Source organism: Chionomys nivalis, chromosome 19 (genome assembly GCF_950005125.1).
Source record: "Chionomys nivalis chromosome 19, mChiNiv1.1, whole genome shotgun sequence".
NCBI classification, from domain to species: domain Eukaryota; kingdom Metazoa; phylum Chordata; class Mammalia; order Rodentia; family Cricetidae; genus Chionomys; species Chionomys nivalis.
In genome coordinates, this window is record NC_080104.1 from 18,757,915 (window position 1) to 18,771,413 (window position 13,499).

Genomic DNA, 13,499 nt, shown 5'->3' on the forward strand with positions numbered 1-13,499 from the left:
TGACATGTTTTTCATTGAGTAGGGACAAGAACAGAAAACAAAGACCATGAAATACAGAATAAAAGACTGAAGATTTCGCAGAGAGAATATCTCAATGGGTTGCTTTTTTTTTACCTCTAAAAATTACCTGAAGTAAGTTAGTAAATCCATTCAAAATTGTTTAACTTCCATTGTTTATGAAGTTAAGGAGAAATACTTCAATAATAGGAAATAAAGGTGTATGTGTGTGTGCATTATAAAAACACAAAAGTATATAATTTTTGTCCTGTTTCATCACACACATGAAAAATTGAGTATTTCTATCAACTTTTCTATTGGCTATCCTGAAAAAGGCCATAGTAGTAATATCATCCCAGGTAGGCTAGTTGGATTGAGCATGTCTTAGTATTTACTAAAACAAAATGACAAACTTTGTCCTGCTTCATTCACATTTCATAATCACAATATTATTTTAAGATAGTTATGAAAGTACATAAGAGAAGGGTGCTTTGGAAGAATTTTTAGAAAAGCACAAAGCATAGAGTCTAAAGATTGGATAGTACTGGGAAACTTGTCGAGTATAACCAAGGCAGTGAGTATACACAAGATACAAAGTATTAGAGGGGTAGGACTGATAAGTTGTGCAGTATGAGAAGGGAATGAAGCATTAGTAAGAGAACAAAGAATAAATACAGAATGAAATATAAGTGAAAACTAGATATGAGTAAGGTCTAGAGAAGGTGGAGGCAGGTAAGTTCCACCAATCATGTACTATGTGAGGTTATCTTTTGTAGATGATACTGAATATGAAAAAAAATGGATATCTTTATTTCTGATTAGAAGCTGATTTGCTGTATATCCTAAGTACTACCTATACTGAAATACAACCACCATCACCACCAACAACAACAACATGGCATTGAGCAATGGACAGAACAGCAGCATCCAAACAGGAACTTCACAACTCTGTCTTAATACAGCTTTCAATGTTTACATTTTGCATTTCCCAGCAATGAATTGCTTATTAACTTGATGTTTCCAGCGTGTGGTTTGTTCTAGAAAAACGGCACAAGGCATCTTTGAACTTTTCCCCTGATATTTTAAATCTGACTTTCATACTGTATTATGAAATGTATAAGGAAATGACCCAAAGCAAAATATGCGATGTCAATATGCATGTCAACTCTATCAAAGAGAAAAGGGTGAGGGGAAACTGTACATCTAACCTGTCTATGAGTAGATTTTCACCAAATGCATGTGTATATGAGCAGTTATGACAATGTACAACATAGCACTTTATGGGATTATTGAAAATTAGCCATCAGGGAAGAATTTCCTGATTGTTTTAAGATTTATTTCTCTATTTCATCCAATCAAACTATGTAGTGTAGCTGTAAGATCTTAATATTTGTTTATGTTGAGTAAGGAAGAGCATTAACAACTGCCTGTGTTCTTTTGGAAACCTCTGCTGCACAGAAACAGATATCAATGGTCTTATCCAATCCTAGACCCTCATGCTACACTAATGACTTGCCAAATAAGATGCAGTTACTGCTGCAATAGTGGCATGACTATAAAAAGGATAACCGCGAGGGGTGCACCCACACACTGAGGCAATGGGCATGTTCTATCGGGAACTCACCAAGGCCAGCTGGCCGGGGTCTGAAAAAGCATGGGACAAAACCGGTCTCGCTGAACATAACGGACAATGAGGACTACTGAGAACTGAAGAACAATGGCAATGGGTTCTTGATCCTATTGCACGTAATGGCTTTGTGGGAGCCCAGGTAGTTTGGATGCTCACCTTAATAGACCTGGATGGAGGTGGGTGGTCCTTGGACCTCCCACAGGGCAGGGAAACCTGCTTGCTCTTTGGGCTGAGGAGGGAGGAAGACTTGATTGGGGGAGGGGGGGTAATGGGAGGTGGTGGCGGGGAAGAGGCAGAAATCTTTAATAATTAAATTAATTAATTAATTAATAAAAAAAAGAAAAAGAAAAAGGATAACCAACCACTTTATAAATGAATTTTAGGTCTGTTACACATGTGGGAATTAATGCCTGATACAAACCTGATCAAAAGCCCATGGTTGTGAAGGTCATAGGCACTATGGGGAAACTTGCTCTTTGCTAAAAGTTCATGTTATCAAACAACCTTATAAATATTTCTAATTATACTCATAGATTGAGCTGTTCTTGTCTTTGTTCAGAGAAGCTTTCTTTTTTCAGTGAGCAGGACTAAATGTAGATTAGTGAGAATAAGTGACCATAAGTACTCATCCCCCAGTGAGACATCTGTATTAAATCCTCACCAAGGCTAAGGAAATGCTATGAAAGAGGGAGCAAAAGAAGGTCATAACTGGAAGATGCAGAGGAGTATTGGGAATGCTCTCTTCTAGATATGACCTAGAACCACATTCATGAATTCACAGATACCTTCACAAGACCAAGCAGCTTGTATGGGTAAGGGGCTCACAAGTACCTTCCCTTGGCTGAGGAGTTATTGGCAGTTGATCACTACTAGAGGAGGCACTGTGATTTTTCTTTGGAGGTGTGGTCACTTGTAGTGTCCTATGGAAAACCCCATACTCACATACATAAAGGTAGAATGATCTAGATACAGTGGGATATAAAATAAAGAGGACATGGGGATGTTTATTGGGACCCTCCCAAGGGAAGTTGGAATGGAGAATATGGTAGGTAGAAGTGATCATAGCACACTGTACACATATATGGAATTTTCAAAGAAGAAGCTTAAAAATAAGGATAAAGAAGTTTTAAAGTGTAAATACCACCATAGTAACTTAAAATTGACTACAGTTCATTGCTACAGAAAAATCATGCCATACATGTTTACTCTCCTTGGTTCATGGGCAAATACAAAATTTGGAGAGTTCCTGAAGAATACATAATCTCAGTTCTCTTTTTCCAACAACAAAACTCTTCATACTAAATGAAATATTTATGTACCTACATAATATAGATATACATCCAAATTAAAATATAATTAAACCTCAAGGACATTAGATGGAACTAGCATTGCTGCCAGAATGGAACAAGTAAGAGTGGGCATGAAAACAACAGAGGCAAAACTTCACTATGAAGGTTTGCCCTGCGTCAGATATCTGCACATATAATGTCTTTATTCTTCCTAACATTGAGAGTATGAATTTCTGTTTCCTTATTGGGAGCCACAGGTACCAGGCAAATGAATCCCTGGACAAATCTCTTACCCTTTATCAAAAAGCATGTGTCAGAGGGGCACTGAGTACTGTAGTGAACCTCGAACTTGAGACACCGCCAAAAAGTGAGACTGTAAATATTTATTGCTAGGTTAGTCTTCTTTTTCAGACACATTTGGCACTGTTGACAGAGATGGAAAGAACTCAGAGAACTCTTCGAGTGTGTTGTGTTTGCTATGAATTCCTAATGGGGCTGCAATTGTTTGGATAGTGTTGGAGGATGTCCCCTGAGTGTTCATGCGCTGAAACTTAACATCCCTTGAATGTGTACCACCCTTGGGGGTGGTAGGTAACTATAAGATCACTGTGCAAATTCTGTCAACTTTTCCAAATTGTAATAGTTTTAACATAGAAAATTATATGAAACACATGTTCAATAGAAGTTGAGGAAGGAAATGAGATTTAAAATTGATGAGGTCATCAAAAGACAAACACACATAAATATATATGTATGTATATTGTGTTAGTATGTATATATACGTTTCATCTTCCTTGCACGTAAAACCCTGTGGCACTCTGTAAGCAAAATGATCACCAGGCCCTTAAGATTCTGTAGTGATGAACCAAATAACCTCCTTTACTCTATACAATAGCCAGTTTCAGGGCTTTTGTTATAAGCAAACAATGAAGACAATATTAATTTTCATTGCTCAAAGTCGTAACAAAGACTTGAAAGCCGCTGGAACCTACCTTTTAGCATTGAATCTGAAGCCCCTTCCAGGGAAGCTGAAATAATCCAAGGCTCTGAAGGGAGACCCAAAGACTCCACTCTTTGGTTCTGGCAATAAAACAAGAAGGAGGAAAAAAAAATGTGGACTTAGAATATCATTTTCTGAAGTTCTTTTTAAAAAAGGAGGAGTGTTCAAACATAAATGTCACAAAGCACACATGTACTTTGGGGAAGGAAGAAAATGCTAAATGTGCTCCTTCTCATGTTCACATCAAAATTAACTTATTTAAAAAAGACCATGGACGCTATTATGTGTAAATTTAAAGCAGTGCAGGGAAGGGGGCATCGGCATCACAGGTATCCTAAGGAGGCTGGTAAGAAGAAAATGTAGGAGAAGATGGTAGGCTAGGGAGATCCCTCAGGGGCAGAGCAATTGCCTTGCTTAGGCACATCTCTGGGCTCAACTTTCCATACACTAAAATAAAATAAAATAAAATAAAATAAAATAAAATAGAACCAAGGCTATGGAGTCTAACGGTGAGAGTTCAGGAAACACATGAGTGACTGACTTCAAGAATGAGCATTGGGGAGGAAAAGCATCACAGGTCTGTGTTTGCTTCTGATAAATCTTGAACCTTCATAGTAAATGTGAGAAAACACTGTGTGATGTGCAAAAATGACCAACATCAAGCTTGCATCTGTATAGCACCTTCATCCCTATGTTCAGTCTTTTTGCAGAGGAGAATGGTGCCTTATGCAGTCGTCATCAGAGAGGCTTCCTCTGGCAGCAGATGGGAGTGGGTGGAGAGATACACAGCCAAATATTATATGTAGAGAGAGTCTATGTTGGAGGTCTTCATAAGGTCCCTCCCCTTGAAGATTCAGGAACTCCATAGATGAGGGGAGAAAAGACTGTAGGAATCAGATGGCATGGAAAACACTAGAAGAACAAGGCCCAACAAATCAACAAGGCAGAGCTCACATGGCCTCATAGAGACTGAAATAACAAGCAAGGGGCCTGCATTGGTCTACACCAGGTCTTCTGCATTTATGTTAAGATTGTTAACTTGGTGATTCTGTGGGACTCCTAACAGTGGAAGCAACTGAATCTCTGATCCTTTGCAGGGTCTGGAGGCCCCTCCCCACATTGGGTTGCCTTGTCCAGTCTCAATATGGGACTTTTCCTTGTCTTATTTTATCCTGTTTTGTCCTACTTGGCTGTTGTCTCTTGGAGGTCTTTTCTTTAGAGGGAACAGAGTGGGGGTGGATTTGGGGGAGAGGGTAGGTAGTACGGAGCTGGGGAAGTGGAGGGAGGGGAGGGAGCTCGGGAAGTGGAGGGAGGGGAAGCTGCAGACAGTATGTATGGTATAAGACAAGAATCTATTTTCAATTAAAATAAAAAGGATGACCAATGTAGTGAGAATTTATATGTGGTGCCAATTTCTCATGGCAGTCGCTCTGAAAATGATGAGGGATGTTTGGATATAAAGTACATGCTGTGGAAAGACAGTCAGATCTGAGATGCTACCTTCTCATCCAGGAAGATGAGCTGTGGCTGAACCGGCAAATCTACTCCCACTTCCCCATCTGAAGGCTGCACCAGAATGGAAAGTATAGAGGGCCGGGTATATATGCGGTTCCCAGTTCTTAAATGACTCACATTTCTAGAAAATACAAGGATGAAAGAGATCAATCAATACACTCATAGGATTACAAAGATCACTTCAGTAGCTATTTTCCATAGAAGAGTTTGACTGGTGAGAATATTTGCAGTTGCCTGTATTTCTACAAACAAAAAAAAATAGTGAAAAATTCTATTTTTATACATAAATTGTGTATCTGATATTTTATGGATTATCCATGCTTTAAAATGTGCGTAAAGCAATGGGAAAGTGAAATTTATTAACTTACAATTTTCATCGGTATATATTAAGTTAGACCCCCCAAAAAACTCAGTAAAAAATATGATGACCCTGAAATCTTTATAAGTCAAGGGGCACGTATGCTTAGTCATAAGCGGCTGAACCAGCTTTCCTGGGATATCCCCTGATTTGTACTGTGCTGCAATATCTGTGACCCAAATACTTTCTCACCATGGCTGAATCCAAAATACCAAGAAGCCATGAACAAACCTGGGAAGAGATGGCCCAAACATCAGAACACCGCCATTTTTTATTTATACTCTCCAAAGTTACTTTCACTAACTAGGTCCCATACCTACACATTAATTATAGGTTTTAGAGTCATATAGTACCAATAATGATGATAGTATGTGCTAAGTGACAGTGTACCATATACTATCAGCTTTTCCTGCACAAACTCATTATGTCTTAACAAAGACATTGTCAGATGCTTTTACTCGGGTTTGAGGAGTGAGGGGCTAAAATAGAATGACGTTCACAAGTCTTATAAACCATAACTATTTTTGCCACTTATCTATACCACCAGTGAAGTATATTGCTTCTCACCTTGCCCAAACATGCTAATCACCAGTGAGACCTCGCATAAAATAACCACATAACTCATGATACCTAGAAGCAACTTTGTTTCAGTGTCCGGTGTGCTGACAGATGGAGCTTATGAGAACATGAAAAACTTATTATTTCTTTTAACTTATGGATTCCTCGTTATAGACATGCAACATCTATTTCCCAAGCAAATGGAGATGTATAGATCAAATACTGTACATTCTGCTCCAACATACATCTGATGAGCGGCATTTAGATAGTTAGCTCTGGCTTAATAAAGTTTTTATTGTATTATAAGCCATAGCCTCAATTAAATATTTGTGAGTGATTTATGCAATTTTCTGTCTTTTACTCTTCCCTCGTGAGGGTAAGAAAGGATAAAATATTATTTACTTCTTAGAGGCCATGAATGGCAGTTCGAGAAGGACATTAGTCCTGAAATCGTGAACAACAGAGGAATGATTACAATGGGTAAAACCATCTTAAGTTTCTATAGGAAGCAATTTCCTGTGCCCTCTGAACCACTGAAAGGTACAGAGTGGAAGCATGTGGGTCAAGGAACTCGGTTTTTCCACTTAGCTAAGGTCTAGGCTACTGAAACCTCTCTCTAGAAGTTCTGTGTCTGACCATAGTGTATTAGTTTGATTAGTCTGAATAGCTAAGGTTCCTTCATTTGTTTTTCTTTTTTTAAAGAAACAGTGTATACTAGTGTTGTTTTTTTAAACTATATACTTTTGCTGGGTACAGCTCTTGGAAACATTTAACATTGTTGCTAGATCTTTAATAACCTCATCCTTAAATGTTTCCTGATAAGAAATGGGTACAGACAAACATACTGGGTTAAGGAATCTGAGAAACCCATTAAAGATTCTGACATAAGTAAATTGGTATCTGGAGACCGGAGGTTGGGCTGAATGCTTCAGAAAGGCCTGTCCCTGACACACTTTAAAGTTTATTGTGAGCAAACACCTCTTATTAAATGTAAACAGCATCTCACTGGAGGTCAGAGACTCGCCGCTGCAGCATATCCCAAGGTAATACCACTTTAAGCTCCACATAAACTCTTAAGCAGTTTCTATCCTAAAACCTGACCGTAGGTGGTACAGTTTTTTACGATATGTTATAATAGTGCAATAAATCTGTTAGCTTAAAATCGAATCTCCGTGGCCTTTTAGAGAAATCATCATTAAATGCAGGGTCCTGTTAATGATGCCATTGAAGTGAAATTGTTTAATCTGCTAAGGGGGTGAAAGGTCACCAAATGAATTTTTTATAATACATCAACTTGACACGCAATAGGGAAAACTGTAATAGATAAAAGCAAAGGAAAAGGGCACTGTCTTCTTCTGATAGGTCAATAGCAGCCAAGAGAGTCACTCATCCACTTTCCTTTCATGATGGGGCTCCTTTTGCATTTAATATGGACACCCAATTAATACCTCAGTACCACAGACAACCTCATTTTAGGTGACTTATAGCAATTTCTCCCCCTTCCCTGAAATGAACGTGATCACAATACATCATAGCATTGTGCGAATTAACGTTAATTGATTCAAGTTACCAAGCAATGATGGGCCGCTTATATAATCTAGGCGTTATTGGGTGCTAGAAGGGATGAAGGGAAGATTAGATTCCAGTGTCCGTTGCTGTGACGACGGGAGTCACCTGACACCTTGTTAGACAGTTGTAAGGTTCTATTGCTGGCCCCAGTGGGGTCGTCAGTAAACTGGAGTGATGTCCAAACATCATTACACGCTGCTCCAATATTAAAGCAAAGGGATTAACAACTTATTGCAAGCAACCTGGATTTGTCATTGTGCTGTCGTTATCCAATTTCCAACCGCTAATGTGACTGTAGCCTGCAGGCAGAAGGACCTACAGCCAAACTTTAAAAAATGGGGGAGGAACGTTCCCTTCATCTCCTCCACTTTCAACCGCTATTTAACAGCTGGCAAGACCCAGTCAAGTATGTGAAACATATTTTTCCTTGCCATGCTTAAGTGCCGGCTGAAGGAGGAAGAGCGTGACAATGCAGAAACTTCCCAGCTCAGAGACCAGCACCACCACCACCACCGTTCTTCACAACACGTGCTTCTAAACCTGGCACACATGGCTTGTTTACATCCTGGAAGATGAGACAATGGCAAACATAGAAAATGGAAATGAGTAAATCCCAGTGGAACACACGGTTTTCCAACAAGACCGCCTGTGGTCCTGAGGGTGGTGCAGGGGTTTGGGGTACTTCACCCCTCCAAGGCCGTTAACTGGGTTTCCGCTAAACAAAACAAAAAGAAATCCCCCTGTTTTTATTAGCTTTCCGGGGTAGCCTGCGCTCCCATGGTCTCTCTGGTTTTCAGTGGACTAGACAAATGGCACAGCCTATATGTGCCACAAAGGGGACCTGTAAAAGGGAATAGGTGATCTCTGTACCTTGGAAGGAAAAAAGTTAAGTTTTCCAGTCAATTCCAGTTGGCAGTCAATGTTAGACCTCCTATTATGTATAAAACTTGCTTGAGGCAATGTGAGATACGCAAAGAGAAATGCAGCCCTCTAACTCTGCCCCTGGGCAAGATGCATCTATGCCTCTGGAAGACAGGAATGACTGACTTCCCTAGGTATCTTTCTGAACTGATACAAACTGTTTTATGCACATATAATGATCATGTGATCCCTATTCATCCCAGGCAGCCTCCCTTAGCAGTTGCCCTCCCTAGTTGGGAAGAAATGTCTTATGATCCAATGGTGTTATGTCCCGGTAATTTCAAGTCTGGCACATCACAAGCCTTTACTCCATCTTACCATAACACTTTCTCTGCATTTAAGTCATGAGTTGCATCAGAAAGGTTACTACCTAGCTTGGCCTGGCCAATTTTATCTTTAGGTGCACCATCCACGCAGCCATATTACTTCTGGACTAAATTATTTGTGGCTGAACACTTGGAATAGCCTGAAATTATCCATTTAAAATAGCAGTATGCCAATAGTAAACAGGATACATCTTTCAAAAATTTCAAAGAAATGCAAACATTCCAGAAACAAATCTAAAATATTCTAATTGGTAAGTTATTTAAGATACTATTTTATAATAAATCTAGCATGAATAAAATTTAGAATTAAAGTTATGCAGAAGAATGAAAATAAGAAGATTCTATACAAATGTTCAAATTTTTCTGTTTACGTGGAGGTATGGTAGTGGTAAAGAGGAAGAAACCTGGTCAGTTGTCCTCATCAACTTAGACCATGAAACCCAATACAGACAAATTCAACAGAACCACCATATACGGGAAGCCCATGCATGCTTCAGCATTGCCTGTACATAAAGTTCAACTTCACTAATGGTAGTGGTAAAAGTTTGACTAGAAGGAAACAAAAACATCTCAACACCTTCTTAGCAGATTAATACAAAGTGGTGAAAATTGTGGGCATGAAGATCTTTGTGTTCACCGATAAGCACTAGGGGAACCTGGAATATTAATAATACAGGGCTGTTCCTTTAAGAAAAGGGATGCTTTGCTTGTTATCTTCCCAGAAGGCTGTGTGTACCAGTCTGGTGACCTTTTCTCTATCTGTGGGGATAGAGACTGCCCTAGTGTCGGACTGTCCCCAGACCCTTACTGTAAATTTGTTTTCTTCCATAGTCAGTCTATACAACCTGTCCTTATGGACTTCACAAAGAGTTTTCGTGCATTCACTTCTGATCCATCTTGAGCTTACTTTGTTCCTCAAAAAGATATATGCATACTTAGTTGTGGGTTTGTGTTAATTATCACCAGAGTAAGTTTTCACCAAATTGGTTTAATTATCTACTTCAAATTCTCTAGGATTTCAATAGTGATATAATAATATATATAATTATATATATATATATAGTTTAAACTGGTGTAATATGTTGGTCATGATAGCTGTTCAAATAATATTTGGGTATAAAAATGCTGAAATGTAAACTTTCATGAGGTATATTATTTATCTATGCACTCACTATATGTTTATACACATTTTAATGCACCTTTAAAGTAGTTTGGACTAATTTTTGGAACAGGAATCTATTGTGCATGAGGAAAGATATCTGAAAGATGCAGGGAAGGTAACAGCAGTAACAGATATAGATAACAACTTATTCCCAAGGGAAAGCATAGAATAACATAAAGCTCCAGAACAGCAATCAACGATGCATTTAGTATAAGAACTGTAGACCCTAAAGCCTTTAGTGAAGACATAGGACTCTGAAGTGCATGGTAATCTCACTGATGACCATGGTGAATCATTAATAAAAGTGAGACTGTGAGTTGGGAATGAATTGTGAATGTCCTGCTATGTCCCATTTAATAAGGCTAGATATTCAACTTTAACTGAAAATTTTTATTTATTTCCTTTCTTATTAGTCCAGGATAACCACATATTCATTAAGTACACAAGCATCACCATGAACTTCTGATCTTCACCCTCCTCCACACAAGTGATTTGACTGTAACTGTGTGTTCATATGCAGAGTGAGGTGGCAACGGGCATCAAACTCAAGGATTAAAGCTTGATAAGCAAACACTCAACCAATTGAACTGTAGTGTCTGACCATTGGTGCTTTGGATCTGAACTCTGGTCTCCATGCTTACAGGGTAAGTCATTCACTCATTGAGCCATCCCCATAGTTCCTTAAGTTATTTTATGGGCCCTTTTCTGCCTTAACACCATTGGCACATTAAGTTGTTCTCACACCTTGAACTGCTCTGCTTTCCTCTTTGGACTTTTTCCTATGGCAGGAAAAATTCTGCTTGTCTAAGTCTCAGGTGTTTGACTGAGCCAACTACAATAACTCAGTTTAGCCTTCCCATTTTAAGGTCAAATGAGCAATGGAACATAGTAAATAACAAAGCTATTTCTTCATCATTCATAGGGCCAGGAGATTACAGAGGTGTGTCTTCACGGGGACATCACAGAAGTTCTGCCAACTACAGACAGCTTTGGTGTTTTGACACCTAAACTTCTGTAAAGGAGATAACCAGAAGTAATTTTATTATTTACTAATACTGTATGTATGTATGTATGTGTGTTTGTATGTATGTATGTACCAGATTATATACACCCTGTCTCAATACATGAAGTAGTGAGCAATCTAGAAAGACATCTCAGTCTCTGATATCAATATGCACAGGTACCTATGAGTCTGTACATTCATATTCTAGTATGAGAATGAGTGAGCAAAGAGACGGGAGAGAAAAGAGAAAGAAATAGACCTTCAGGAGTGAAGATCAAGCTTCCAGAGAAAGGACGGCATGCAGCAGTGCACATTCTGTTGGGACTTCTGAATACAACACACGGAAACAAGATTCTGTTGGGAATATGCAATATGTGTTCATCTCGTCCCACCAAAATCTTCACTGAAACTACCTAAAGCATAAAACTGGGTAAGGCAGTGTGGAAAAAAAAGAAAGGAATAAAGAAAATAGGCAAATGGACAGCAAAATGACTGCATATGCCCACAAAAGTTTGAGAAATGAACAGCAAGTTCATGCAACTGTCCTAAGCAGGCAGAGGAAGTTAAAAATCCAAATTTCTTGACAGGAGTAAAGGGAGAAATTGACTGCATACCCAAAAAGTAGACAGCAATTTCATTTCCCCTCAACAGTCTAAAGTGCTAGTTTCTTGAGAATAAGTAGTGATTGTCTGGTAATATATGTTTCCAAGATAGCCTCGTTTGCTGAAATTTCTGCAACCCCTGTATATACCAGAAGGGAACTTCCAAAAGACTTCGTTAGTGGTTCCCCACTGAAAGGAGCTCATGCACAGACTCATCTCTGGTGTCTCAAGGTCAGTTCATTAGTGTGCCAACGACTCTCATAGTTCAGTAAAGGTCCTAACTGATATTGGTAAGAGCTGAAAGACACCAAGCCTGCCTTGGGGCCTGTGTAAGGATGGCTCCAAGGCTTTTTAGCGTACTGTGCAATGTTCAGGAACAGAGGGAACATTGGTAGGATTTGTCAGTTCTATGCATGCTGATTCTCACTCAGCAGACATTTCCATCAGGTACGCTTTTCTTTATTTTCCCATGATTTACATTTTTTGCCATACACCTGGAAAATCTCTCTTAAGATACCAGGTAAACAGAGAGATGGGGAACATAACCAATTTCAGTGGAAAGTCCAAACCATGTTATTCATGCTTCATGGTTTTTTATTAAATCAGAAAACTCTGAGTCAGGAGTGAAGACGACTGCTGGTGAGTGGTAGAGGTGACCTTTGTGCTGAAGCCATCTCATGTCTACAGGATAGGATGATTTGCCCCACATGTGCTACATTCCCTATTTGCTCCCCGTTCACTCTGCAGGCTTCCCCTGATGGACCTTCACTACTTCTACTCATTGTCTTCTCATATACTAAAAGATGAACTTCAATGTTCAATATTTTGGAACAGTGAACAAAATAAAGCAACAGGCTATAGCTTTGATCTGTAGGTATGCATATAAATTTATAAGAACTCGGTGAAGCCTAAATGAAGCTACACCAAGAGAAAGAAAATGAAGCAAAACCAAAACGCATTAGCGCCGTTGACACCCATATGACCATACAGAATGTAGGAGTAACACTAAGGAGCATGGCAGACAGATCACTGATTAAAAGCACTTATTGCTCTTGAAGAGGACACTGATTTGGGTTCCTGTGCCTCCCTGATGACTCACAACCACATGAAACCCTAGTTCCAGAGGATCTAATTCCCTCTTCTTACTTCCACAAGTACCTGACATACATGTGGTATAATACATACATACATACAGGAAAGCACTTGTACCCATAAAATAACACAATCTAAAAATAATAGTATCAGTAATTGGCTAAAATTTTGTGCTTGGCAAAAATACTGTTCTATATTAGAAGATAAACAAGAATAATTATGGTATTGTTTTTGTCTATCAACAAAAGGAATACATGTGCTCTCATTGTTATAGTGGAAACTGTAATACAAACTATTAACTAATGAGCTTCCATATGGATAGTTACTCTACATAAAATTTTAAGTCCCTCTCCTAGAAATGAACCTTCTTCTGGTTAGCCAATATATGTGATAAGTTCCTGAAATCATATGCAAACCAGCAACAAAAATGTACTAAGCATGTTATATTTATATATTTTATGCATACACACACAGACA

General features: G+C 38.8%; 1 protein-coding gene across 1 annotated transcript in view; it reads right to left on the reverse strand.

The window, feature by feature from the left end:
* The window catches only part of Pkhd1 (PKHD1 ciliary IPT domain containing fibrocystin/polyductin), a 428,039-nt gene that overhangs the window by 21,512 nt on the left and 393,028 nt on the right, over nucleotides 1–13,499 (reverse strand). Inside the window, exons 61-62 of the mRNA XM_057751507.1 lie at nucleotides 5,417–5,552; nucleotides 3,909–3,996 (exon numbers count right to left, since the gene is read on the reverse strand). Coding sequence (XP_057607490.1) covers nucleotides 3,909–3,996; nucleotides 5,417–5,552 — 224 coding nt within the window. The remainder of the gene's footprint in view (nucleotides 1–3,908; nucleotides 3,997–5,416; nucleotides 5,553–13,499) is intronic.